This window comes from Oryctolagus cuniculus, chromosome 7, assembly GCF_964237555.1.
Source record: "Oryctolagus cuniculus chromosome 7, mOryCun1.1, whole genome shotgun sequence".
NCBI classification, from domain to species: Eukaryota; Metazoa; Chordata; class Mammalia; order Lagomorpha; family Leporidae; genus Oryctolagus; species Oryctolagus cuniculus.
The window spans coordinates 144,441,993-144,467,403 of NC_091438.1; the positions used below are offsets into that span (position 1 = coordinate 144,441,993).

At 60.3% G+C, this 25,411-nt stretch overlaps 1 protein-coding gene across 1 annotated transcript in view; it reads left to right on the forward strand.

The window, feature by feature from the left end:
* SLC9A1 (solute carrier family 9 member A1) overlaps positions 1-20,371 on the forward strand; it is a gene marked incomplete at its 5' end in the record, with an annotated part of 55,444 nt that extends 35,073 nt beyond the window's left edge. The window contains 11 exon segments of the mRNA NM_001101721.1: positions 7,825-8,285; positions 11,256-11,506; positions 12,017-12,234; positions 13,865-14,067; positions 16,149-16,238; positions 16,683-16,753; positions 16,872-17,045; positions 17,131-17,245; positions 17,336-17,437; positions 18,430-18,502; positions 18,840-20,371. Coding sequence (NP_001095191.1) covers positions 7,825-8,285; positions 11,256-11,506; positions 12,017-12,234; positions 13,865-14,067; positions 16,149-16,238; positions 16,683-16,753; positions 16,872-17,045; positions 17,131-17,245; positions 17,336-17,437; positions 18,430-18,502; positions 18,840-19,180 — 2,099 coding nt within the window. The 3' untranslated portion in view covers positions 19,181-20,371.
* Positions 20,372-25,411: the final 5,040 nt, after the last annotated feature.

Sequence of the window (25,411 nt, forward strand, 5' to 3'; positions counted from 1 at the left end):
GCATCAGCAGGGAGCTGGATCGGAAGTAGTGCAGTGGGACTCGACCACGCCCATATGAGACTCCAGTGTGGCAGGCGGCGGTCTTTACCCGCTGCGCCACAGTGCTGACCCCACTTCACCTGTTTTTAAAAAGTGTTCCTCATTGAGTTATTGAGTTTTATATGATCTCCGTGGCACCTACAGCCCCCTGGGGGTGACATCATCATCTCAGATCTCGAGAGGAAGCGGTGTGTACCAGGTACTGCACTGAGGGTCTCACAGGCACAGCACCTCTCGTTTAGACTTCGCAACGCCCCTGTGTCTGGTATCGGCTAGGGCGTGGTGAAGTCAGCCTGCCTTCCTCTTTGTTGTCTTCACTTGTTTTCTGTCAATTCACTGCCCATCGAACCATCCATGTGCGAGGCTCATGCTAGGCCTTTTAGAGGTTGTCCACCTCATCTTCTGGCAAACTTCTGTTGATCCTTCAAAGCCCAATTCAGATGGTTCCTGCTCTAAGGTCACTACATGCTCTTGTGAGTTCAGAGCCATCTCCACAGTACCAGTCACAGCCAAATACCTAAGACAAGCTGGTGGGAAGGAAGGAAGAAGTTTTATTTTGACTCACGATTTTGGAGGCTCGCAGTCCAGCATTGGGTGGCGCTGTTGGTCTGGCGTCTGATGAGGGTGGTGGATGGCAGAATGCGTGCAGAGAGACTAAGCCAACTCTCTCACAAGCGCAGCCAGTAAAGCCGCTGCCTGCAGTGCCAACATCCCTTATGGGCACCAGTTCAAGTCCCGGCTGCTCCACTTCCAAACCAGCTCCCTGCTAATGCACCTGGGAAAGCAGCAGAGGATGGCCCAAGTCCTTGGGCCCCTGCACCCATGTGGGAGACCTGGAAGAAGCCCCTGGCTCCTGGCTCCAGATCGGCACAGCTCCCATTATTGCTGCCATTTGGCAAGTGAACCAGTAGATGGAAGATCTCTGTCTCTCCTCTCTCTCTCTCTCTAACTTTGCCTTTCAAATAAATCAATCTAAAAACAAACAAGCAAACAAAAACAAGAGCTGCCTCTGTAGGGCACGCCCCCACTGCTGTAAGGCCCTCCCACTGGGCCCACCTGCCAGACACCACGACTGGATCAAGCCCCCACCCTTCATCCATCAGCCAGCAGCCCAGGATTCCAGGGCCTGAGCCTTTAACACAGGGCCTCTGGGGAAACCCGATCCACGGCCGCCACCTCCTTCCTCCTCCCACCCTTCACCCTAACAAGGCCAGTGTGTCACAGCTCACAGGTGGTCAGTGCCCCCTGTGTGCTAGCCCAGGTGGCTCTAGAAGAATCAGTCACTCAAAGAGCCAGGGCCCTCCCTCCGTCCCCCGGGGCCTGCAGCCACAGTGGGGACAGAGCACAGCTCGGGCAGGCAGGGCCTGAGCCACCCGGATGCTTCTCACCTCTTGCCCTGAGAGCTTCGCGGAGCGGCCCCTCCCGTCTGATTGACACGGAGGAGGCAGGAGGAGGCAGGCTTCGAAGGCAGCCGGATTTCTCCAGGTGTGTTCCAGAGCGGAAGGGGAGCAGTGGGCGGCCTCCCTGGAGAGGAACTCATGGAAAGAAATACCTCCCCTGGGGGCTTCGGGGAGCTGCTGCAGGCCTCAGTCATCCTGGGCTGGCGCTTCCCTAGAAACAAAATAAGGGGCAGGTGTTTGGCACAGCAGGTAGGCCACAGCAGGGGGGACACCCGCAGGCCCTAGCAGAGTGCCTGGTCTGAGTGCTGGCTCCACTTCTGTCCCGGTTTCCTGCACCCTGGGGGCAGTGGATCAAGGTTTAAGTATACTCGGGTCCCTGCCCTGGGGGAATCCCGGACTGAGTCCCAGACTCCTGGCTTTGGCCTGGCCCAGCCCTGGCTGTTGCAGGCTTTCGGAGCATGAACCAGCAGATGGGAATATGTGTCTCTGCCTTTCAGATAAGATGAAGAAGGAGGAGAGAGACGAAACCCAGGGAGACTATGGGTGGCCAGGAACACAGATTCCGGAGCCAGACTGCTTAGGTTTGAATCCCAGCCACCAGCCACGGGATTTTGAGCAAGTTGCTTAACCTCTCCGTGATGAGGAGCGCATAAGTTAAAAACACCAGACGGGCGGTCTGTGGTGCAGTGGGTTAGGCTGCCACTTGGGACGCCAGCGGCCCACCTCGGAGTACCTGACTCTTGTCCCAGCAGCTCTCCTGATGCAGCTAGCTGATGCATCCTGGGAGACGGCAGATGATGGCTCAAGTGGTCGGACCCCTGCCGCTTAACCCGGGAGACCCCAGTGGAGTTCCAGGCTCCCGGCTTCAGCCTGGTCCACCCCTGGCTGTTGGTCCACTGGGCATTTGGAGAGTGAACCAGTGGATGGGAGATTCCCTCTCTGTCTCTCTGTTTCTCTGTCTTCCTCCCTCCCTTCCTTTCATGCACATGAAAATAAACATTAAAAACAAAAAAGTGCCCTCATGTGCGCTGTCGCCTGCCGGACTCCCTGGGAGGTATTAGCTTTCGTGGCTGTAGTTGAGACTGGTTGCTGGGGCAGTTGAAGAGGGAGTTAAAGAAATGGAATCGTTGTGCAACCGCAGCTCCCTTGGGACCTGGCCGAGTTGCAGCCCCAGAGCAGTCCTCAGGCCTGGAAATAGGGCGGCAGGGCCCCCAGCGCACCCCTGGGTCCCTGGTGACCAGCCCTGGTGGGCCAAGGAGGCCCTCTTCCCAGCAGTCCCCTCTGACTTCCCAGGCCTGGGGGCAGGGGGCCCTGCGGGGGGTGGGGTCAGGGGTATCTGGTCACCCCGGCAACTGCGCCAGCCTCAGCACACAGCGTTCTCCTGGCGAGGCCCCTACCCACCAGAGCGTGGGGAAGGGTCTGTGAGGCCGCGTGAGCGTGTGTGGGCGTGTGTCTCCACATGCCCCTGCCCCCTGCCCCGGGCAGAGTCCGAAGCATGCCCCCTCCCCCCCGCTCCCCTTCTCTTCTCCCCGCAGAGGCTTTGCCCGTGGCTGGGAGCTGCTGAATTCTACACCTCGTCTGCTTGCTCAGCAGGGCTGGCCGCCCTCACAGGACGCCATGTGGCTTGAGTGGCTGACGTGACTTGGCGTGTCCCGGCTCTCGTGGCAGGCCTGGTCACGGGACTACGGCAGGCTGCTGGCTGCCTTTGAGAATCTGTTTCCCAAACCGCAGGATCGGAGGCCGCCTGCCTCCTCCCCAGCCCTGATTCCACGCTGGTGACGTCACTGCCTCCGCACAGCTGGGGCCTCACTGCCCGGCCTCCTGGGCTTTGGCCACGATGCCAGGCCTTTGTCAGGGGGTTGGGGGCTCCGGCCGTGCATTTGTGCCTCTCTCACCACACTCAGTGTCACAGACCCTGCAGTTTGAGGGGACTCTTCAGAGACGCGGCGTGGGAAGGATTGGAGGGCGGGGAGGACAAGCAGGGACAAGCCGTGGGCTGCTCTCTCCTTCCCCTCCTGGTGACAGCGTGCCCTCCCCCTCCCTGGAGGTGCTTTCCAGTAACCTGCTGCCTACCCCTGGCAGAGTGCCCGGAGAGTACCCAGGCCTTCCTCCTCGGCCTGGGCCTGCCCCTTCCCGCCACAGCCCCGAGAGCCTGTCGGGGCACACGTGGCCCCTGTCTTCCTGGAAGGCATCCTGGGAGTTGGCTTAGCAGAAGAGGTGACCAGGCCCCAGCCCCGTATGGCCTGGCTGGGCGTGTCCAGGAGGAGTGCCAGCTGTCTGGTCACCTGTGAAGGAGGTCCCCGTCCGCGCAGAGCCTCCCAGCCTGAGCCACCTCCGCATCCCCAGTGCCCGGCGTGGCCTGGCACCAGCACTTGAGTAAAGAATAGGTTTCTTCGTTCTGTGCCACGGGCTTGAGAACAGTAGAGAGGAGCTTCCCTAGGCCCTGGGGAAGCTGCCCAGCCTTGCTGAGACCCCAGCTTTGTTTTCTGCAGAATGGGCACGATTCCTGTCCCACAGGGTGGCTGGGGGCAGAGGTGGTGGGAGCCCAGTCCCGGCACGGTGCAGCGTCCTCACGTTCCTGCTCTTGGCTGGCTGCCCGTGCCGGCAGGAGCTATAAACCATCTCGGCTCTGGGTCTCCAGGGCACCGCTTGACGTTTTGTAGGGCCTGGGAAAGCCCCGAGGATTGACCCGATGGCATCGGGGATGGGGAGGCCTCGTTAGAGCGTCCCCTGCTGGTTGGAGATAGAAGCTGTCATCCACCCGCCCCCGGGCTGCCTTTCGCTTCGATTCTGCCTTCTAAGGCATCCGGTGGGGCTGACTCCAGGGCAGGGCCAGGGAGACTGCGGGGGAGGCTAAGTGGCTGCAGCTGTCCTCTGGCCTTGGCCGCTGCCTTCTGGCCCGTACCTGCCTGAACTCTGCTCTAGAACTCCCAGCATCCCTGCTTCCCTCCGGGGCAGCACAGGTTTCTGGGGTAAGGTACCGTTGGCCAGTCTCCCCTACTTCTGCCCAGCTTTCCTGATCCCCTATGGTGCCAGGGAGAGGGAAACATGGGCAGTGAGTAAGTGAAGAAGGTTATGAGGAAGGGAGGCACCAGGGGACTTCTGTCCTAACATGGGCAGACAAGGGTAGTCAGGGAACACTTCCTGGAGGAGGAGGCAGGCAGAAGAATATGGTGAGCCGGCTCCGCGGCTCAATAGACTAATCCTCTGCCTGCGGCGCCGGCACACCAGGTTCTAGTCCCATTCGGGGCGCTGGATTCTGTTCCAGTTGCCCCTCTTCCAGGCCAGCTCTCTGCTGTGGCCAGGGAGTGCAGTGGAGGATGGCCCAAGTGCTTGGGCCCTGCACCTGCATGGGAGACCAGGAGAAGCACCTGGCTCCTGCCTTCGGATCAACGCAATGCACCAGCTGCAGCGCACTGGCCGCAGCGGCCATTAGAGGGCGAACCAACAGCAAAAGGAAGACGTTTCTCTCTCTCTCTCTCACTGTCCACTCTGCCTGTCAAAAAATAAAAAATAAAAAAAGAAGGATATGGTGACAACCATACACAGTGTGGGTGGAGGAGAGACAGGAATGGTGTTCTGGAGAGAGGAACTAGAGTAGTAGAAGAGGATATGGGCCATCTGCAGCCGTTTGACAAGGATAAGACGTGAGTTGACAATGGGAAGAGTGGAAACAGGAAGTGAGAGTCAGGTGACTGATGAAATGCTGAAAGTTTATAGACTTTTTGAAAACATTTTAAAATTTATTTTCATTTTATTTGAAAGGCAGAGAGAAATCTTCCATCTGCTGGTTCACTCCCCAAACTCCCACAAGAGCCAGAGTTGGGCCAGGGTCTGCCACACAGGTGGCAGGAACCCAAGTGCTGGAGCCGTTATCTCCTGCCTCCGACACGTTAGCGTGGAGCTGGGATTGGAAGTGGAGGAGCCAAGACTTGAACCAGGTGCTGTGATGTAGGCTGCAGGCCTCTCGGGTGGTATCCGCTGCTGTGCCGCGTGTCTGCCCTTGAACGCTTGGACTTTATTCTCTACAGCAGAGGAGCCCTGGGCCTAGTGTGACCCAGCCATCAGCGGTGCAGCAGCCGGCCGAACGCTGGCGCTACTGGGGCAGCTTCCAAGACTGGGGGGCTTTTTGGCAACAGAGGTGACCTCCGGGCAGGGGAAGTTGGGGGAGTGTGCATGGTAGCTTTGAGCCTGCTCCTGGCCCAGGGTGGAGACATGTTTCGAGTGAACCCCGGGTGCTTGGCACTGTGCCAGGTTCGGGGCCTGCCTGCTGGCTGGGGGGGGGGTGAGCCTTGACTTCAGCTGTGCTGGCACTGCCTGAGGGACGGGGGGCTTAGGCATGGGAGGAATATTCTCCTTCTTCCCAAGGATCCGGGGATAAGAGCAGAAACCTGGCCAGATAGGTAATTACGGGGAATCGTGGGCCGCGTACCAGCTCCGTATTTTCTTTCTTTCTTAAGTTCATTTTATTTATTTGAAAGGCAGAGTTAGTGAGAAGGAAAGAGAGAGAGAGAGAGATCTTCTATCTGCTGATTCACTGTCCCGGTGGCCACAATGGCCAGGGCAGGGCCAGGCTGAAGGCAGGATCCCAGAACTCCATCCAGGTCTCCCATGTGGGTGGCAGGGACCCGAGCATTTGGGCCATCCTCTGCTGCTTCCCCAGGTGCATTAGCAGGGAGCTGGATCAGAAGTGGAGCAGCTGGGACTCGAACTGGTGACATAGGGGATGCTGGCATCACAGGCAGTGGCTTAATCCAGTGCACCACAATGGCCCCCCAACTCTGTATTTTCAAACCAGCAGATGTTTATTGAGCACCTACTGTGTCCTGAGCCTTGGGCATAAAGTCATAAGCAGATATGGGATCTGCCTAAACAGGCGAGAAACGGGAGGAGAGAGAGCTCTGTCCTCAAGCAAAGGGTCCCAGCCTCTTGACCAAGCCCACCCGGGGTGTCATGTACCGCACAAGCCAGATGCGCAGGTCTTCCCCACCCACCTCCCCGTGCAGAAACACAACCAGCTGCTGGGCATCGTGGCATAAAGGGTTAAGCCGCTGCTTGGATACTTGCCTCACAGATCCGGGTCCCAGCTGCTCTGCTTCCCAGCTAGTTCCCTGCCGCTGTGCACCCTGGGAGGCAGCAGCAGGTGGCCAAGTGCTTGGGCCCCAGCCACCCACGTGGGGAGACCTGCGTGGAGTTTTCGGCTCCTGGTTTGCCTTGGCCCAGCTGGGGCTGTTGCAGCCATTTAAGGAGTAAACCAGTGGGTAGGAGATCTCTCTCTTACTCTGCCTTTCAAATAATTAAATAAATGTTAAAAAACAAAAACCCTAGTAACTCATAGGGAACTCTGGGCACTGCGGCCAGACCTGGCATTGACAGAGGCTTTCTCTGGTGGGGATTTTTGGTGCCTCCCCGCCGTGGGTTCTCCAGTGGGTCCCCAGGGGGACCACAGAGGAGCTTGACCCCTCCTCCATCCAGGACCCCACCTGGGCACGCGGCTGGTGGGTCTTTCCAGCAGAGGGCTGCGTGGGTGCCTTGATGGGAGAGCGGTGGGGGAGGAAAACTTGAATTTCAGAACTGCAGGGTCTGATGGGAGGGAGGCAGACTGGCTCCGTCCGGTTCTCTGTGACTTTGGGCAAGGCCTTTCCCCACCCCTAAGCCTCCCTCCATTGCTGGCACCCTTTTTAAAGGAGTGGGATTGGGCTAGGAAGGGGGTGGCAGGAGACCTGCCTGACTGCTGGTGACCCCTCCGAGCCCCGGCTCGACCGTCCCATGCTCAGCGGGAAGCTCGCTGTGATTGCAGAGGCGCCTGCCGCCCCCAGGTCTGGGACTGGAGGTGGCGCGCGCTCTGCAGGTTTGCAGACTCTGGGGCTCATTATCCCGAGTTCCTTCCTGCGCCGAGTCTCCCGCGCTTCCTTCTGTCGCCTGAGCCACTTCTCCACCCGCCAGCCAGCCGCCTTCTGCCGCAGTCCCGGCCATCTTCCCCCAGACAGCACTGACTGTCGCACTGTTGTTCCTCACGGAGCTCCAGTGGGCCTCCCTGAACTTGGGCCTGGAAAGACATTGCCTCGGGTTCAGGTGTAGGTCATGCCCTTAGCTGCCTGGCGCCTGGGTAATCAGTTTATAATTCCTGCCTTCTGGAGGCAAAGCCAACTGCTGCCTTCTAGTGTTTTGTGACGGTGACACAAGGTGGCCTGTGTATGTCCTTGGTCGTTGCTAGTTCACAGGCCGGGAAGCGGACGCCGGAGAGTTAACAGAGGGGCCTTCTGAGCGCAAGCCCGGGCGCCCCTGGCCAGTGCTGCCCTGGTCCCCAACCCTTCCCCAGCCTCCCGCACGGCTCCCCCCACCCAGGAAAGCCCATGGCCTCCCGTTCTCTCGTCCTGCGCAGGTTTCCACGTGATCCCCACCATCTCCAGCATCGTCCCGGAGAGCTGCCTGCTGATTGTGGTGGGGCTGCTGGTGGGGGGCCTGATCAAGGGCGTGGGCGAGAAGCCGCCCTTCCTGCAGTCGGAGGTCTTTTTCCTCTTCCTGCTGCCGCCCATCATCCTGGACGCCGGCTACTTCCTGCCGCTGCGGCAGTTCACCGAGAACCTGGGCACCATCCTCATCTTCGCCGTGGTGGGCACGCTGTGGAACGCCTTCTTCCTGGGCGGCCTCATGTACGCCGTGTGCCTGGTGGGCGGCGAGCAGATCAACAACATCGGGCTGCTGGACAACCTGCTGTTCGGCAGCATCATCTCGGCCGTGGACCCCGTGGCCGTGCTGGCCGTCTTCGAGGAGATCCACATCAATGAGCTGCTGCACATCCTGGTCTTCGGCGAGTCCCTGCTCAACGACGCCGTCACTGTGGTGAGGGCCGCTGGGAACGCTCCGCGGTGCTCTGAGCCATGTGTTGGCCCCATGTGGCAGAGGAGGAGAAGAGGCCCAAAGAAACCACTTGCCGGGGAGGGGGAACCAGGACGGGAGCCAGCCTGTGTCTGAGGCCGTGCGCCCCCTGCTGGGCGTGCACTTTGACCTTGGACAAGTGACTTGACCCTCTGCCCGCTTCCTCTTTTGAGACCCCTTCGTCTGGGAGGAGCCTTTCTATTGCCTCTGCTTTATCTTAGAGCTCGCTCTGTGTAGAGTTCTGGGATGGAGATTCTAGAAGGGACCCTCGTCTCCCAGACCTCCAGGAGGTAGAATAGGTTGGCCTGCATCAGTCACCTTAAGCAGGTGGCTCTCTTGCTGTGGCCGCTGTCAGCCAGCAAGGCCAGATCCCCAGACCCCACAGAGCCCAGCAGAAGTGACACCCAGTGTCTGTGTGACCCTAGGCAGGTGCCGCTACCTCTCTGGGCTTTACCACCTTTGACACCTGAGAAATGGCAGAGCGTTAGTGCTTCCTGCCCAGGGCCTAACAGGGACAGATGCCCCGACGCAGGGTCCACGTGTGGCACTGGATGTGTAGCACGTGCCCTTCCTCTCTGTTGGTTTCCCAGGAAACAGATAAGTGTATGTGCACGCTCACATCGCGTTGTGAAAACACCTCTGTTGTCCTCCTGCGCCAGACCCCTCAGAGAGCAGCTACACACACAGGGAAACACAGGGACATGCATGCGTGCACGGTGCACGCTCGCACACGGACCACCTCCCCACCCCCCAGCCTCTCGGGAAGCAGTGCTCACGGTAGACGTCCGTGTTCAGTTGCCGGCCGCCGGGCTTCCTCTGCTTGCCTCCCCCGCCCCACTGGGGCTAGGCAGGCCTCCATGCTAGCCTCTTCTGGAGCCAGCTCTTGGCCAGCGTCTCCAGTTTCCCCATCTGTGACACAGGGATGGCAGCGCCCAGAGTTGCACTCAGGTCTGGGGAGCCAGTGGATGCCAGAGACAAAAGCCTCTCCCATGGGATCTGGGTGTTGGGGTTCAGGTTGGCACCCCATGGAGCAATGGGCATGGTTGTGTGGAGTGGGTCACTCAGCTCCACCTTCTTAGGACCCACAGCTGTGTCTCCCAAAGACGACAGTGACAGCCCGTACTCAGTGCTGCTTTTTATGGATTTATTTGTTTATTTTCTCTGTTTGAAAGGCAAACAGACAGATGGACAGAGCTCCTCCATCCAGTGGTTTGCTCCCCAAATGCCTGCAACAGCCAGGGCTGAGCCTGGCCAACACCAGAGCTAGGAATTCAGTCCAGTCTCCCACGTGGGTGGTAGGGACTCGAGCCATCACCTGCTGCCCCCCGGGTGCACATTAGCAGGAGCTGGAATCAGGAGCGGAGCTGGAACTTGAACCCAAGCGTGCTGATGTGGGGTGCAGGCACTCCAGGCAGCATTTTAACAGCTAGGCCAAACGCCTGCCCCCGCATGCCTGCTTTCTGAATGTGTTTTGCCTTATCTAGCCTGCATAGTAACTCCACATGATTAGCAGTTGGGGAAACTGAGGCACTGAGCGGCTACCTTAGCTGATGAGTGATGTAGCTTGGACTCACATCCACAGACTAAATCTAGCGCACAGACACTAACCACTGTACTACACCGCCTGTAGTTCCAAAAGCACAGTACCAGGCCAGAAAGGAAGACTGCTTTCTATACCCTCAGCCCCTACCGGCCCACATGATGGCCTCTGAGGACCCCTGGCTCCCCCCAGGCTGGGAGAGAATTTCTGTGTCCAGGCCTGAGAGCTTGCCCGCTGACACAGCTCTCCACCACTGGAGCCCCCTGGCCTCGCAGATGGCCGTGGGCCAGGCGGCACCAGGGCCTGGCCAGCGCTCAGCGTCTCCCCTTCCCGCTCAGCCCCATTGTCCAGACAGCAAAGCCGAGGACGACCCCTGAGCTGCCTGGCCTTGGGCCTGTGCCCTGTATGCTGCTCCCCTTGCCCCGTCCCCACACTCCTGGGCACTGCCCAGGTCCTGGCGCTCTGGAGGGCTCCCCTCCCCCTGAGGTTGGCAACGCCCCAGTTCTTTGCTGGAAGTTAGGATCACCTAGGTAGACCAGGCAGCCAGAGTGCTGGCCGCTAGGAGGAGGTTTGGAGCTGAGCCTGCTGATGGGGTCTCAGCCCCTGGCCTCAGGGGCACAGGTTCTGCTGCCCAGGGCTGGGCCCTCTGGCCTACGTTCAGCACTCAGAGCCTCAGCTTAGCAAGGCAGTGGGCAGCCTTGGCCCACCTATCCCGACGGGTTGGCGAGTGTCCACCAGGGTAAAGACTGTGCAGGGGCCTGACGGCTCCCAAAGTGTCACGATCCATCTGATGGTAGTGTCACAGTGACCCAGGAGACAGGAAGCCCTAGAGGGCCTCCGGCTGTATGCAGCACCTGAACTTGGCTGTTCACTGCGGCCACCTGTAGAGATTTCTGGGCTCCACCTAGAGAGTCCAGGTTGGGTATGGCCCAGCCATGTGTGTTTTCATAAGGTTTTGGAGGTTAAGAAATCCTGTCCATTGTCTGAACTTCCGCACTTCCTGCCACAGATGGGCGTGGTTCGGGCAGGGTCCTAGCAGTACCAGTAACAGCCAGCACTGCCTCGGGCACAGTTCTGAGGGCTTTATCCTTGTTTACTAACTTAATCCTCACAGCAGCCTATACAGCAGGCCTTATCATTATCCCCATTTGATAGATGGGCAGACTGGGGCACAGGGAGCGGCAGGGCTGGGGTTCCGGGCCAAGCGATAGGGTTTGTGCCCTGTAGCTGCATGGACGCCCTCTGACCCCGGCTGTGATCTGAGCACCTGCTTGGCGCCACGCATTCTCTTGCCGCTGGGCTCCATGGAGGAGACGGGATCAGCCTGGGGGGACCCCAGGGAGCCGCAGGGCCAAGGCTCTGCCTCCCACCCACAGCCGGCACGCCCTCCCCAGGTGCTGTATCACCTCTTTGAGGAGTTTGCCAACTACGACCACGTGGGCATCGTGGACATCGTCCTGGGCTTCCTGAGCTTTTTCGTGGTGGCCCTGGGCGGGGTGTTCGTGGGCGTGGTCTACGGGGTCATCGCAGCCTTCACCTCCCGATTCACCGCCCACATCCGCGTCATCGAGCCGCTCTTCGTCTTCCTCTACAGCTACATGGCCTACCTGTCGGCCGAGCTCTTCCACCTGTCGGGCATCATGGCGTGAGTGGGGTGCAGCAGGCTGTGGGCTGGCCGGGGAGCCCAGGGCGCAGGAGGCTGGGACCCAAGGTGCCCCAAGAAGCCACTGAGCCTCGAGCCGGGGAGTCAGCCCTGCGGCTTCGTCCCTTTCTGGGTCTCAGAGGGAGGCCTGCAGGTAGAGCCGGATGCTGCTTCCAGTGAGCCCCGCAGGCGCTCGGGGCTTCCAGTGAGGAGAGCGGAGGTCCTGAGGCCGCACGGGGTCTCGAGTGGGAGGCTGGGCGTGCGGGGCCGTGGGTGCAGCGTGTTCCCGGCTGCAGTGCGGGGGCCCGGTTCCCTGCGGGGAGCCCGCTGCGTCACTGAGCCAGGGAGGCACGGGGCAGGCGGGCGACTTTCTTCCTCCAAGAGTCAGACGTTGAACACGCAAGGTGCCCGTGCCCGTGGGACTGAGGCAGGACTGGGGGAGACCAGGGGTCAGCCGGTGGGGTGGGGGGCGGGAGGCCCCGCCCACCAGAGCCCCGCGCTCCCGGCCCGCAGACTCATCGCCTCGGGAGTGGTGATGCGGCCCTACGTGGAGGCGAACATCTCGCACAAGTCGCACACCACCATCAAGTACTTCCTGAAGATGTGGAGCAGCGTCAGCGAGACCCTCATCTTCATCTTCCTCGGCGTCTCCACCGTGGCCGGCTCCCACCACTGGAATTGGACCTTCGTCATCAGCACCCTGCTCTTCTGCCTCATCGCCCGCGTGCTGGGTGAGCGCGCGCGCATGCTTGTGTGTGGAGGGGTGGGGGGCATGCTGTGGGGTGGCCCTGTGATGTGTGCGGTGTGTTGTGCACAGGGGCCCCGGGTGCTGAGGGTGTGGTGCGTGGGGCTGCGTGTGTGTGTGTGTGTGTGTGTGCGCGCGCGGTTGTGAGAGGACTCGGCACGCCTATCTGCAGCTCAGGCGCGGAGCTGGCCCCTGAGGGGCGGGCAGCGCATGCTCACTGCGAATCTACGGTCTCGGGATGGGTCGTGGTGTGCGGGAGTGCTCAGGGGAGACCCTCTGACTCTGAGTCTGTTGGCTCCCTGAGCGGGGCACAAGGCCTCTGGAACCCAGGTCTGTGATATTGAGCCGAATGTGGGTCACCGCGGCCCAGGGGCCAGAAGCTGTGTGCAGCCCCTGATGCCCCGCCCTTCCCCGACTCCACGCCAGCCGGGGCTGCGGGAGGGACCAGCCTCAGGCCCCGGGTTCATGCACATGTGCGGGGTGCACCTCCTCTCTGGGGCTGGGTTGCCTCTCATTCTGATGAGGAGCAGACCTTGGCCCTGAGTTGTGGGGTGTCACGTTCACTTGGTGCACTTTTAATTTTTTTTTAAAGATTTATTTATTTATTGAGAATCAGAGTTACAGAGAGGGAGAGACAAAGAGAGGTCCTCCCTCCCTGGCTCATGCCCCAGATGGCTGCAACAGCCGGAGCTGGGCTGATCCGAAGCCAGGTCCAGGAGGCTCCTCCATATCCCACATGTGGGTGCAGGGGCCCAAGCACTTGGGCTGTCCTCCGCTACTCTCCCAGGCCATTATTAGCAGGGAGCTGGATCAGAAGAGGAGCAGCCAGGACTTGAACCAGTGCCCAGCACTGCAGGCAGACGCTTAACCCACTACACCACAGCACCGGCCCCCACCTTTTAAACTTTTTTAAAGATTTATTTTATTTGAAAGGCAGAATTACAGAGAGAGAGAAAGATCTTCCATCAGCTGGTTCACTCCCCAAATGGCCACAATGGCCAGGGCTGGCCCAGACTGAAGCCAGGCACTTCGTCTGGGTTTCCCACATGGAGCAGGGCTGCAAGTACTTGGACCATCTCCCACTGCTTTCCCAGGAGCATTAGCAGGGAGCTGGAACCAGAGCAGAGCAGCTGGGGCTCGAGCCAGTGCTCCGAAGTGGGATGCCGGCACCACTGCCGTTGGCTAGACCTGCTGCACCACAACGATGGCCCCACCTGGTGAACTGTTTAATGTGTTTTTTTGAGTTTTTAATAATGTTCTGGAACTTTTTAGTAATGGGAAAGTAGAGAGCAGCTGGTGGTACCCCACGTCCCCATCATGTTTAGCAAGTAGCAGGCTGTCCCGGTCATGATCCATCTTACCCCCTTTCCCTCCTGACCTCTGGCTGCTGGAGACCTTGGCCACATCTCCACAGCTTGTCTAGGTGGTGGTGCTGGGGGGGCTTCAGGACCCACCCAGCTCTTGGATTGAGGGGTTCACATCGCCTCTGGCCAAGTGACCAGGGAATGGGTGAGCTGGGCGGGTTTGGCAGTTGGGGCTTCTGGGTATTCAGAGAAGTCGCTGCTGCGGAGCCAGAGGGTGGGGGCAGCCTGACCCCTCGCTGCCCTCCCTGGCAGGTGTGCTGGGCCTGACCTGGTTCATCAACAAGTTCCGCATAGTGAAGCTGACGCCCAAGGACCAGTTCATCATCGCCTACGGCGGCCTGCGGGGCGCCATCGCCTTCTCGCTGGGCTACCTCCTGGACAAGAAGCACTTCCCCATGTGCGACCTGTTCCTCACCGCCATCATCACCGTCATCTTCTTCACCGTCTTTGTGCAGGTGCTGGCCCAGGGCAGAGCAGGCCCTGGCCCTGGAGCCCCAAGATTCACCAGGGGGCCGTGCATGGGTTCTGGGGCTCAGCCCTCCCTCTCGTTCACTTCCTGACCTGGGACCAGCCTCACCCCCTTTCTGGGGAGCCCCGAGTGAGAATCATGATAATGAGTGGACAGTAACCAGAACACTGTCCAACTTGATTAGGAAGCTGGGTGGCATTGAGCAAGATGGATACGGTCAGTGGGCCCAGGATCTGCTTTGCCACCAGCTCATGGTAGGGCGAGTGGTAAGCCTCTTAGGATGTGATGTGTTCTGCGTCTGTGACACATGAGGGTCTGGGGAGGTCTCCAAGCGAGGCTGGAGGAGGCCTGGACCCACCCTCACTCTGCTGCCATGTCTGTGGCCCTGGGAGTGACTCTGGGTCTCAGGTTCTGGAAGTGAGGGCACTGGGCCAATGAAGGCAGGAGTCCTCCCCCGTGTGGCCCAGTGATTTCTGTCCTCAACGATCCCAGCTTTGCTGACACACACACGCACACCTATACACTCAACATTGTTCCTTCTCAGTGGTCCCAGCTTAGCTGACACACACACACATGCACACACACACATACATACATGCACACACACATGCACACTCATACACTGCTCCTTCTCAGTGGTCCCAGCTTAGCTGACACACACACTCACACACATACATGCACACACATGTGCACACTCATACACTGCTTCTCAGTGGTCCCAGCTTAGCTGACACACACACTCACACTTATACACTGCTCCTTCTCAGTGATCCCGGCTTAGCCGAGACACACATGCACACGTATACACTCGATACACTGCTCCTTCTCAATCCCAGCTTAGCTGAGACACACACACACGCATGCACACACATGCACACTCGTATACTGCTCCTTCTCAGTGGTCCCGGCTTGGCTGAGACACACACAACATATACATATGCACATATATACATACATGCACACACACACTCTGCTCCTTCTCAGTGGTCCCGGCTTGGCTGAGACACACACAACATATACATATGCACATATATACATACATGCACACACACACTCTGCTCCTTCTCAGTGGTCCCGGCTTGGCTGAGACACACACAACATATACATATGCACATATATACATACATGCACACACACACTCTGCTCCTTCTCAGTGGTCCCAGCTTTGCTGAGGCACAGACACACATACACACATATACACATACACACACATATACACATACATACACAAATCTATACATACCCCCATATACACATGCCCACATATGTGCACACACATATGCATGCATACACACATGCACACCTGCTCCTCGTGGTCCCCACGCAGGTACTGAAGCCCAGCGGGGCCGTGGTAGCCGCTCTAGCTGACCTGGCCCTCGGACCTGGGGCACGTGAGGAGCACTCTGGCTGGGCTGCCTCCTCTTTCCCGGTCTTTCTCTCTTTCCTGGGCGCTAATCCTTGCAAAGCCCTAGATGGGACGCAGCTGGGAGAGGTCTCCTGTGGCTCAGCTTTTCACCTTGACTTTGCAGTTGTGTGTGCTGAGCTTTTCACTGAAGGCGGCACTGGGTGGGAACCTCCTGGAGCCAGCTTGCCTGGGTGTCAGTCTGGGCTCTGCTACTTCCTGTAGGACCTTAGAAGGTCCTGAGCCTTGGTTTCCTCATCTGTGAAATGGGGACATTGAACCCTTCCTGGGGTTGTTGTGGGTACTGGAAGTCTAGCAGAACGTAACTGGGCCTGTCATTTGGCCAGTGTGCCGTCACAGCAGCTGCCCGAGTGATTCCCAGGTGCTCCAGGCACCGCCGTGGAGGGGCAGAGACAGGCGGTTCTCCCTGACTTCCTTGGGGTCGTGGGCCCACACTTGGACCCACGCCACGTGACCTGTGTGGGAGTCACTGGCTGGTTGGGCTGTCAGACCTCTGCCTGTGTCTTCCTGAAGAAGCAGGCTTTAAGGACCTGCCTTTAGGTGCAGGGAGAGAGGTCAGGGACTCCCTTTGGTCCCTGGGGCCACCTTGGGGAGGCGGGAGGAGGCCCAAGCCAGGAGAGTCTGACAGCCACCTGTGCCCCCAGGGCATGACCATCCGGCCCCTGGTGGACCTGCTGGCCGTGAAGAAAAAGCAGGAAACAAAGCGCTCCATCAACGAGGAGATCCACACGCAGGTACTGAAGCCGCGGGGCCTTAGCCGTGGGTGCGGGGGCGCAGCTAGGCCTCGCCTCTGTGTCTCCTGCTGGGCCGACCCTCCACCCTGAGGTGGCCTCCAGGGCCTGGCCCTAGGGAAGGTGTGGTGTGGGCAGCTGGGAGCCTGAGGAAGGGACCTCGTGCCATTTTTCTCTAATTGGAGCTCATCCCAGCCCTGGAGCACAGGTGGCTTCAGAGAAAGGGACCTCAACCAAGCTGCGGGGGTGGCAGCTTTTAAGATGCCCAGGGTCAGGATCCCTCGGCTCCAGGATGTGTGTGGTGCGGGCGCCCCCTTCTGGCCACTTCTGGAACTATGGGGCTGGGCAGAGCAGAGCCGCAGCTGGGCTGGGAGGGGGCCGCTGTCAAGGTCTCGGTCGGGCAGGAGCCCAGTAGTGAGGCTTGACCTGGCCCTGGGCCCGTTTCAGTTCCTGGACCACCTTCTGACAGGCATCGAGGACATCTGTGGCCACTACGGCCACCACCATTGGAAAGACAAGTAGGTGGCAGGCCTGGTGGGCCGGCGGGCAGGGAGGGGTGGGGAGGGTCTCCCGGGGCCCAGGCGTCTCCCCACACCTGGGATCTGCCTCCATCCTGCTCTTTCCTCCTGCTGCCAGGCTCAACCGGTTTAACAAGAAGTACGTGAAGAAGTGTCTGATCGCGGGCGAGCGCTCCAAGGAGCCCCAGCTCATCGCCTTCTACCACAAGATGGAGATGAAGCAGGCCATCGAGCTGGTGGAGAGTGGGGGCATGGGCAAGATCCCCTCGGCCGTCTCCACCGTCTCCATGCAGTGAGTGCCCCGGCCCCCGGCCCGGCGGGCCCTGCAGGGGCGCGGGAGTTCTCCTGGGCACCCACCCTGTGCCCTGTTCCCCCAGGAACATCCACCCCAAGGCCCTGCCTGCCGAGCGCATCCTGCCGGCGCTGTCCAAGGACAAGGAGGAGGAGATCCGCAAAATCCTGAGGAACAACCTGCAGAAGACCCGGCAGCGGGTGAGGCCCCGCCCACACTGCGCGACCCCACCCCCGTCCCCGCCCCCGACCCGGGCCCGCCCTGACCGCCGCCCTCCCTCCCTCCCGCAGCTGCGCTCCTACAACAGACACACGCTGGTGGCCGACCCCTACGAGGAGGCCTGGAACCAGATGCTGCTGCGGAGACAGAAGGCCCGGCAGCTGGAGCAGAAGGTGCGTCCTGGCCTGGAGCCCCCCGCCTTTCTCTGGGCGCCCGGTTCCTCCTCGTGCACGCCTACCCCCCACCATGCTGCACCGACTGTTCTGAGGACAGGCGCTCAGGCTGCCCCGCTGGGCGCCGCCACTCACCTGGAAGCCCCAGCCCAGAGCAGGTTCTGGAAGGCCGCCTGCTGCATCTGCCCACTGGAGCCACGGAGGCCAGGGTGGGCCCCTGCTCCAGCCTCTGACGTCTGGGCTGGGAGAGTGTGTCCGTGTCTCTGTGCACCCCCTCCTCCAGGGAAAAGACAAAGGCCTGCCTGGAGGCTGCGAGTTCCGGAAGCGGCGCGGCCTCTGAGGCCCAGGCCCTCCCCCTGCAGAGCCCCTGAGCACCCTGGTCCGGGAGAACGTGGGAGCGGAGCCCAGGGAGAGGGGACGTGGGCAGAGGGGGCCCGGGCGGAAGGCAGGATGCGTGTGCAGGTCCCTGGAGGCAGAACGCAGCCTGTGCCAGAAGCCGAGCGGTTCAGCTTTAGAGGAGGCTGGCTGATGGCGTAGGGGTTGGGTGTGGAGAGCCGCAGGGGTCCTAAGCAGGGGGGTGGCGGCAGGGGGAGCAGGGCCTGGGCCAGGGGTTTCAGGAGCACAGCGGGGGTGGGGAGGACTGCACAGACTCAGCCCCCTGCCTATGGGGCTGAGAGAGGAGGAGGAGGCGGCAGGGGTTGTGCAGGCTTCAGGCGGCAGTGGGAAGGCACAGGCTTGGAGGGGAGGGGAGGGGAGGAGTGGAGCCCCATGTCCACCTGTGCGGTGTGACACCTGGGGCCATCCAGGGCCCTGTGGTCTGGAGCCTGGGGAGCCGGAGGCGGGGCCATGTGGGAGTGGCCCAGGCTGCCTGGCTTGCTGAGGGCCCCCACCCTGAAGTGCCCGAAGGTGCCACACAGGCCCCAGAGGACGAGCACCCTGACGCCCCCTGCAGGATAGGCTGTGCGGCTCACCCTGCCTGCTCTCTCTGTCAGATTAACAACTACCTGACCGTTCCGGCGCACAAGCTGGACTCGCCTACCATGTCCCGGGCCCGCATCGGCTCAGGTAAGAGTGTCCCGCGCCGAGCCGGGAGCTGTTTCTGCACCAGGGACGGCGCTCGCAAAAGAGGGCAGGGCAGCCCTGCTGGCGTCCCTTGGGGAAAGGTGCAATGGAGGCAGGGGCCTGCGCCGGCGCCCCCAGCACAGGCAGGCTCAGGGAGGAGCCCCTGGGCCTGGGAGAGGAGCTGCAAGGGGAGGGCCAAGAAGCCCCCCCCCCGGGGGGGGTGGCTGCACTCAGGAGGGGCTCAGAGTGGCTGGCCTGGGCTGAGGGGGCTTCTGGAGGTGGGGTGGGTGCTGGTCAGGGCCCGGGGCGGGACCCAGCTCCTCCCCCTCTCGGTCCCCAGACCCGCTGGCCTATGAGCCGAAGGCAGACCTGCCGGTCATCACCATCGACCCGGCGTCCCCGCAATCACCCGAGTCTGTGGACCTGGTCAACGAGGAGCTCAAGGGCAAGGTCCTGGGGCTGAGCCGGGAGCCGAGGGTGGCCGAGGAGGCGGTGGAGGAGGACGAGGACGGGGGCATCGTGATGCGGCCCAAGGAGCCCTCGTCCCCCGGCACGGACGACGTCTTCAGCCCCGCGCCCAGCGACAGCCCCAGCTCCCAGAGGATGCAGCGCTGTCTCAGCGACCCCGGCCCGCACCCCGAGCCCGGGGAGGGGGAGCCTTTCATCCCCAAAGGGCAGTAGCGCAGCGCACCTGCCCGCCAGACTCTCCCGCCACAGCAGGGGCTCCTGGGGGAGCTGGGGTGCCGGCCCCGCCCCGCCCCCACCGCATGGCAGCTGGGCCCAAGCGCCCACCGCAGCACGGCTTCCCCCTGCCTCCTGGGAAGCGGCCTCCGCCCAGCGGAGCTGCCTTCCCCATCATCTGGCTGGGGCGGTCTGGCTCCCTCCAGGGGCCGGGGCCTGCAGCCGCCCAGGCCTCGGAGCCCCTGCCCCCACTCCATCGCCCCCTCACTCAGACCAAGCTTCCTTTCTAACCAAAGACCTCTGGCTCCAGACGGGTAGGGGGCCAAGGGAGCCTCGGCCCAGGGGAGGCAGCAGGGGTACCGGGTGTGCGCCCGGAGCAGGGCCAGGCGGCCCGCGAGGGTCTCTGCCCCGAGCTGCTGTGCCGGAGCCGAGACGTTTCTGGCGGTGAGGAGACTCCGCTGCGCCCCTACAGGGCCCGGCGCTGAGCTGTTCAGGGTTTTGCTTCTCTGCACTTCCGAGGACGATTCTGTCCACACAGAGGGCGCTCCTGGGTTTAAACCGTTTTTGAAGCCCTTGGCTCCACGGACATCTGCCCCTCTGGCTCCCTCCCTCAGCCTGTGCAGAGAACCAGTGGCCTCTCCCAGGTCGTCCTCTGCTGTTGTCCGAGGCTCTGATTTCAGGAAGGGGCCCCACCCCGATCATGGGCCTCCAGGGCCTGACTCGCTTCCTGTGGGCCTGTCTTTCCAACCTGCCCCACCGCTGGGTTGGCCCTGGAGCCCCGACCTCGCGTTCACCGCAGCCTGCTTGCTGTGGAGCCCGGTCCTCAGGGAGAAGGCCCCGCGGATCTCCCGCTGCAGCCAGGGCTGCCGGGCTGGGCAGGGACCTGGGCCCCCAGAGACACACACTCCCCCCATCACTGTCACCATGGCCAGACCCGAGCCTGTCGGTGTCGGTCCCCCCCAGGACACTCCCCCTCCCAGGATCGTGCAATAGTCAGTGTCCCACCTCCCAGTGCACTGGGCCGCAGGCGCCAAGCCCACCTGCCCATCTCCTGTCCCGTGGGCAGCAGTGCCTGTGCCAGGGTGACGTCGACAACCATGTACAAAGCCACCGCAGCTGCTGCCGCTCTGCCGCCTGTACAGAAGAAACCGAATCTTTTTCATATTCTAATAAATCTATGTGAGTTTTTGATAGAGTCGAGGGCTGTCTCCTGGGGGCCTGAGCTGCCTCACTCAGAGGCCGGCACAGAGAAGCGCTTGGTGACCATTGGCTGCTGCTGTGGCTACCACTGTGCGCCTGGCAGGGGAGGTGCAGCAGTGAGCAAAGCACCATGCACCTGCCACCGGCTGGTGTCGAACACCTGATAGGTGAAAGGTCAGGGGGCGTGTCGAGGAAGGCTTTGATGGATGTGGGGGACCCTGCGGGAGGACTCAGGCCTGAGCCAGGGCAACCAGGTAGAGAAGATCTCAGAAGGTTCCCAGTACGCTAGTTGGGATCTGAGAAAAGGCTATGGCCGGGTCACAGTGACAGCAGGGGAGACAAGGGGGCTTGTGGCTAAGGTTTGAGTCTATCGTAAAGGCAGTGGGTGGTCGTTGAAGCTCTGGGTTCTCACCTGTGCAGTGGGCACAGTGACCCCTGGCTGCAAGATGCTCAAGTGTGTATCAGGCCCAGTTCAGCAGAAATTGTAACCCCAAGATGCATTTCCAGGAGCTGACCACCAGAGGGCAGTGGGGGTCCGGCGCACACCCCAGCCGTCCAGAAAAGCAACTCCTTTGCCCCGCCTGAGACCTGAGGGTGGAAGTGGTTTGACTCAGAAGCCCTGCAGGAGGGTAGCACACCGTGTATTCTGGAATGAAAGGGTGGCCCAGCAGGCGATGGGCACTCAGAGTGCGGAAGAGAAAGGTTACCTGCAGAGGTGCGGGCACCTATGAGGGACAGATCCCTGTGAGGCTCCCCACCCCCCGGGAAGTCGCCACCACCCCTGCACCTGAACAGGCGGGGGGGGGGGGGGGGGGGGCTCGGCGTGGCTGCAGCTGTAGATGGCGGAACCAGCCCTGCCCCAGCGAGAGCCTGAGAGCAATGTTCTAAGAGCTCTGGCCCAGCCCTAACAAAGCCCGAGGGGCCAGCTGCCTGAGCAACATCCCAAGGGAGGGCCACACCCAGCAGCTGCCCCGTGGATGGGCAGAGAGGGGCTGTCCAGGCAGAGCCGTTCTGCCCTGGTCTTTCCCATGCATAGCTCGCGTCCCTCCTGCGTCATCGTTTGGGGTGATGAAAGGTTTCGGAAATAGATTGTGCCATTGATCGTGCCAGCAGTGTAAATGTAGCAGATGCCAGGGAATTGTCCGTTCTCGTGTGTTTGATTTTGTGCTATGTGCATTTCACCTTCAGTTGTTTCGTTTTTAATGAGAGAAAAGGTAACTCCTCATCTCCAGTGTCAACACCAGTGCCCTAACTTAAACTGCAGTCATCAGCAGGGCTCTTTAAATAAGACAGCAGAGGGCGCAAGTGACAATGACAGAAAACCGCTACAGGGTTGGGCTTCGGCACAGCCTTAGAATGCGCCCTGGGACACCACATTCACTATCCGAGTGCCTGGTTCAAGTCTCAGCTCTGCACCTGAGTCCGGCTTCCTGCTAATGCAGACGCTGGGAGGCAGCAGGTGACGGCGCAAGTCATTGGGTCCCTGCCACCCGTGTTGAAGACTCAAGTGGAGCTCCGGGCTCTTGCTTAGGCTTGGCTGAGCCCTGGCTATTGTGAGCATTTGGGGAGTGAACCAGCGGCTGGAAGATCTTTCTCTGTCTCTCTGTGACTCAGGTGAACAAAAATTCAATGTTTTAAAAAAGAAGGCTGCCGTAGCCCCTCCTCTGTGGCAGGTTGGGTCAGCGGGCTTGGTGTGCTCCCTCTGCCCGTCCATGTTCCTCTCACCGTCTGCTGGCCCCTCAGCTGACTGGGGGCTTTTCTGCTGGGTGACCTCAACCGTTATTGCTGTGCGGAAGTTGGCTTGCTCGGATTCTGCTCAAGTCACTCCTGGATGTGGGGGAACAGGAAGTCACTCAGTGAATCGCCTGGATGCCAGCTGTAGGCTCCGTGCCCGCCCTGCAGAGTGTAGCAGGCGCTGACTTTTCTGCCTTTTCCAAACCAGTCGCCCTCTCTGGTACAGTTGGTCCCTCCCCCACCCCGCCCCGCCTTTTGGTTAAGCAATGGAGCACACTACTTCTGACTTAAATTTATTTATTTATGAGAGAGGCAGAGATCTCCCATCCCTGGTTCACTCCCAAAGTGCACTCAAAAGCCAGGACTCAGTTAAGCCTCCCACACCGGTGGCAGAGACCCGGACACTCCAGCCGCCATCTGCTGCCTCCCAGGCCGTGTGTCAGCAGGAGCCAGAATGGGGGCACAGGCACTCGTGTGGAAGGCAGGCCCCCCAAGTGGCAGCAAGGAACTGTACCTGTGCGTCTCTGGGGTGACCACACACAGCTGAAAGAGCGGCGAGGAGGCTGAAGGCAGAAAGTCGCGCAGGGGGGGTTTGGAATAAGTAAGAGGGGCCACTCCGTGTCCACGCCTGGGTCCCTGGGCATTCTGGCCCCCAGAGCAATGGCACCAAGTGCTGTCCTCTGCTTGGAAGCCATGTGCTGCCTTCTGCCCATCAGCAGCCCGGCTGTGGGGTCTTGTCTCCAGCTCACCCTGCGACACTGCTCTCTCCAGTCTGCTGCTCTTAGTGGTGTAAGACCAGGGCATTCCCTGGGTGCCCAGTGCCGGGTCCTTCACCGTAAAGGGAAGGGTGCTGGGCCGTGGGTGGCACGGCAGGGCGCTGGCAGAAGTGCCGCAGGCAGGAAAGGCAGGTCCAGGGCAGGATTGTGTGTTTGGTGCCGCAAGGTCACAGGGCAGCTCTGCAGTCCTCATTCTATGGTGGAAGCCCTGGTGTGTTCAGCTGGCCGCCTGGGGCGGGCGGCTCAAAGGCTTCGGCCTCAGGAGTCGTCTCCACTCCCAGAAGTGACCGAGGGGCCCAGACTCTGTTTCTGTGGGTTATGTCTCCATCTTTTTAAATATTTATTTTTATTTATTTGAAAGCGTGTCAGAGCTTCCATCCACTGGTTCATTCCCCAGGTGGTGGCAACACCCAGGCTGAAGCCAGGACCCAGGAACTCCATCCAGGTCTCCCATGTGTGTGGCAGGGGCCCAGGCACTTGGACCATCATCTGTTGCTTCCCAGGAAGCTGGGACTCAAATGGCTGCTCCAATGTGTGATGCTGGAGCCACAGGCGTCGGCTTAACCACTATGCCACAATGCTGGCCCCGTATCTGTCCATTTTATTGGGTTAAAAATTAAAGCATTAAAATATAATGTATGTTAGACTAATAAACCCCTTACATGTTAAGATAGCTCTTTTTTTAAAATATTTATTTATTTACTTGAAACTCAGAGTTACACAGCGAGAGAGGTGGGGGGGGTCTTCCATCTGCTGGTTCACTCCCCAAGTGGCTGCAACGGCCGGAGCTGTGCCAATCCGAAGCCAGGGGCTTCCTCCGGGTCTCCCACGTGGGTGCAGGGGCCCAAGGACCTGGGCCATCTTCTACTGCTTTCCCAGGCCATAGCAGAGAGCTGGATCGAAAGTGGAGCAGCCGGGGCTCAAACTGGCACCCATATGGGATGCCGGCACTGCAGGTCTCAGCTTTACCCGCTATGCCACAGCGCCAGCCCCAATAGATAACTTTTTTAACAGTGAATAGTAAGTTCAAAACAAGGGTTGAGAAGAACAGCATTATTTGATTTCTTGCAAATCTTTCCAGACACCTAGGAGATACCTAAGGGCTGTATGGTACAGCGGGTTATCGAAATACTCTGCTTCTGATCCAGCCCCCTGCTGGTGCGCCTGGGAAAGCAGCAGAAGGTGGCCCAACTACTTGGGCCCCTGCACCCATATGGGAGACCCAAAGGGAGCTCTTGGCTCCTGTCTTCAGCCTGGCTCAGCCCTGGCTGTTGCAGCTATTGAGGGAGTGAACCAGCGGATGGAAGATCTCTCTGCCACCTCACCCTATTGTTTTACCTTTTAAATAAAGAAAGAAAGAAAAAATGAAAGACAGCTAGAAATCTTCAACAGTCCATCTGTTGTACATTTGGGTAACCTCTGGAAAATCCCACTGTTAAAAAAAATAAAGTGAAAAAGGCAAATGTCTTAGTGTCAAGGTGAAAATAGGTTTGACCTCACTGCACTGAGAGTCCTGGGGACCCCAGGGAACGGTGCTGTTTAGGGAGCTCAGCCTGGTCTTCGGTCAGCAGCCTGAGCACCCAGTGCCCGTGGCCAGGTCACGCTCGTGTGTGAGCCCGGGTGTGTTTTCTGTGGCTGTTGTAATGGATTGCTGTGGTCTTAGTGGCCTACAGTGAGGACAGTCCTGGAAGAAGTCTGCACTGGGGCTCCCCGGGCTGAAACCCAGGAGCCCGTGTGCCTTCCTGCCTGGGGCTCGGGAGAGAGTCACTCTCCCGCCCTTGCCAGCTCCAAGGCCGGCCGTGGCCGGTCCAGGACGCCGCCTCCCTCTTGCACAATTAATGACCCGTGTGATGCCGCTGCGGCCACCCCGATGATTGAGGATAATGAGGATGTGTCCATGAAGGTTGCTGATGCGCAACCTTGATCCCGCCTGCGAGCTTATTTCACCCTCTGTTGTAGAACGGGTGATGGATTCCCCGGTCCCAAGGATTAGGACATGGACATTTTGGGGAGCTTTGGGTCTGCATGCATGGCCCCTCTGTCTGCGAGTCTGCTGAGCCAGGGACAGCCGCCATCCACAGGAGGAGTCATCTTGTCCACCTGATTCTCCCCAGCTGCAACAGCGGATGCCCTCGGAGCATTTGTGTAGGTTAAAAATAGCGACACCACCTGTGCCCGCCGGAGCGGGCCGTCCACCTCTCTCCCTTGCGCGGTTTTTGAGTCTCCGACCAGCCAGCTCCCTTGTCGGCTGGTGTGTGGGGCTGTTCCTCAGGCCAGCTCCCCTTCACTGAAAAGTGGGTGGTCCACGTGGCCAGAGGCTCTGCCTGCTGAGGGGGTTCTCCCCCGGACACACTTGTGCGTGGCTGTGCTGTCACAGCAAGCTGGCTCCGTGCTTTTTCCTCTGTGTGACTGCCTGTGGCAACTACACCAAGTGTGGCCGAGGGAGAAGCAGTTAAGGGATGAGAGTAGGTACCATGGGGGTGGGAGGGCTTTAAGCCACTGCTGGTGATGCCGGCAGCCC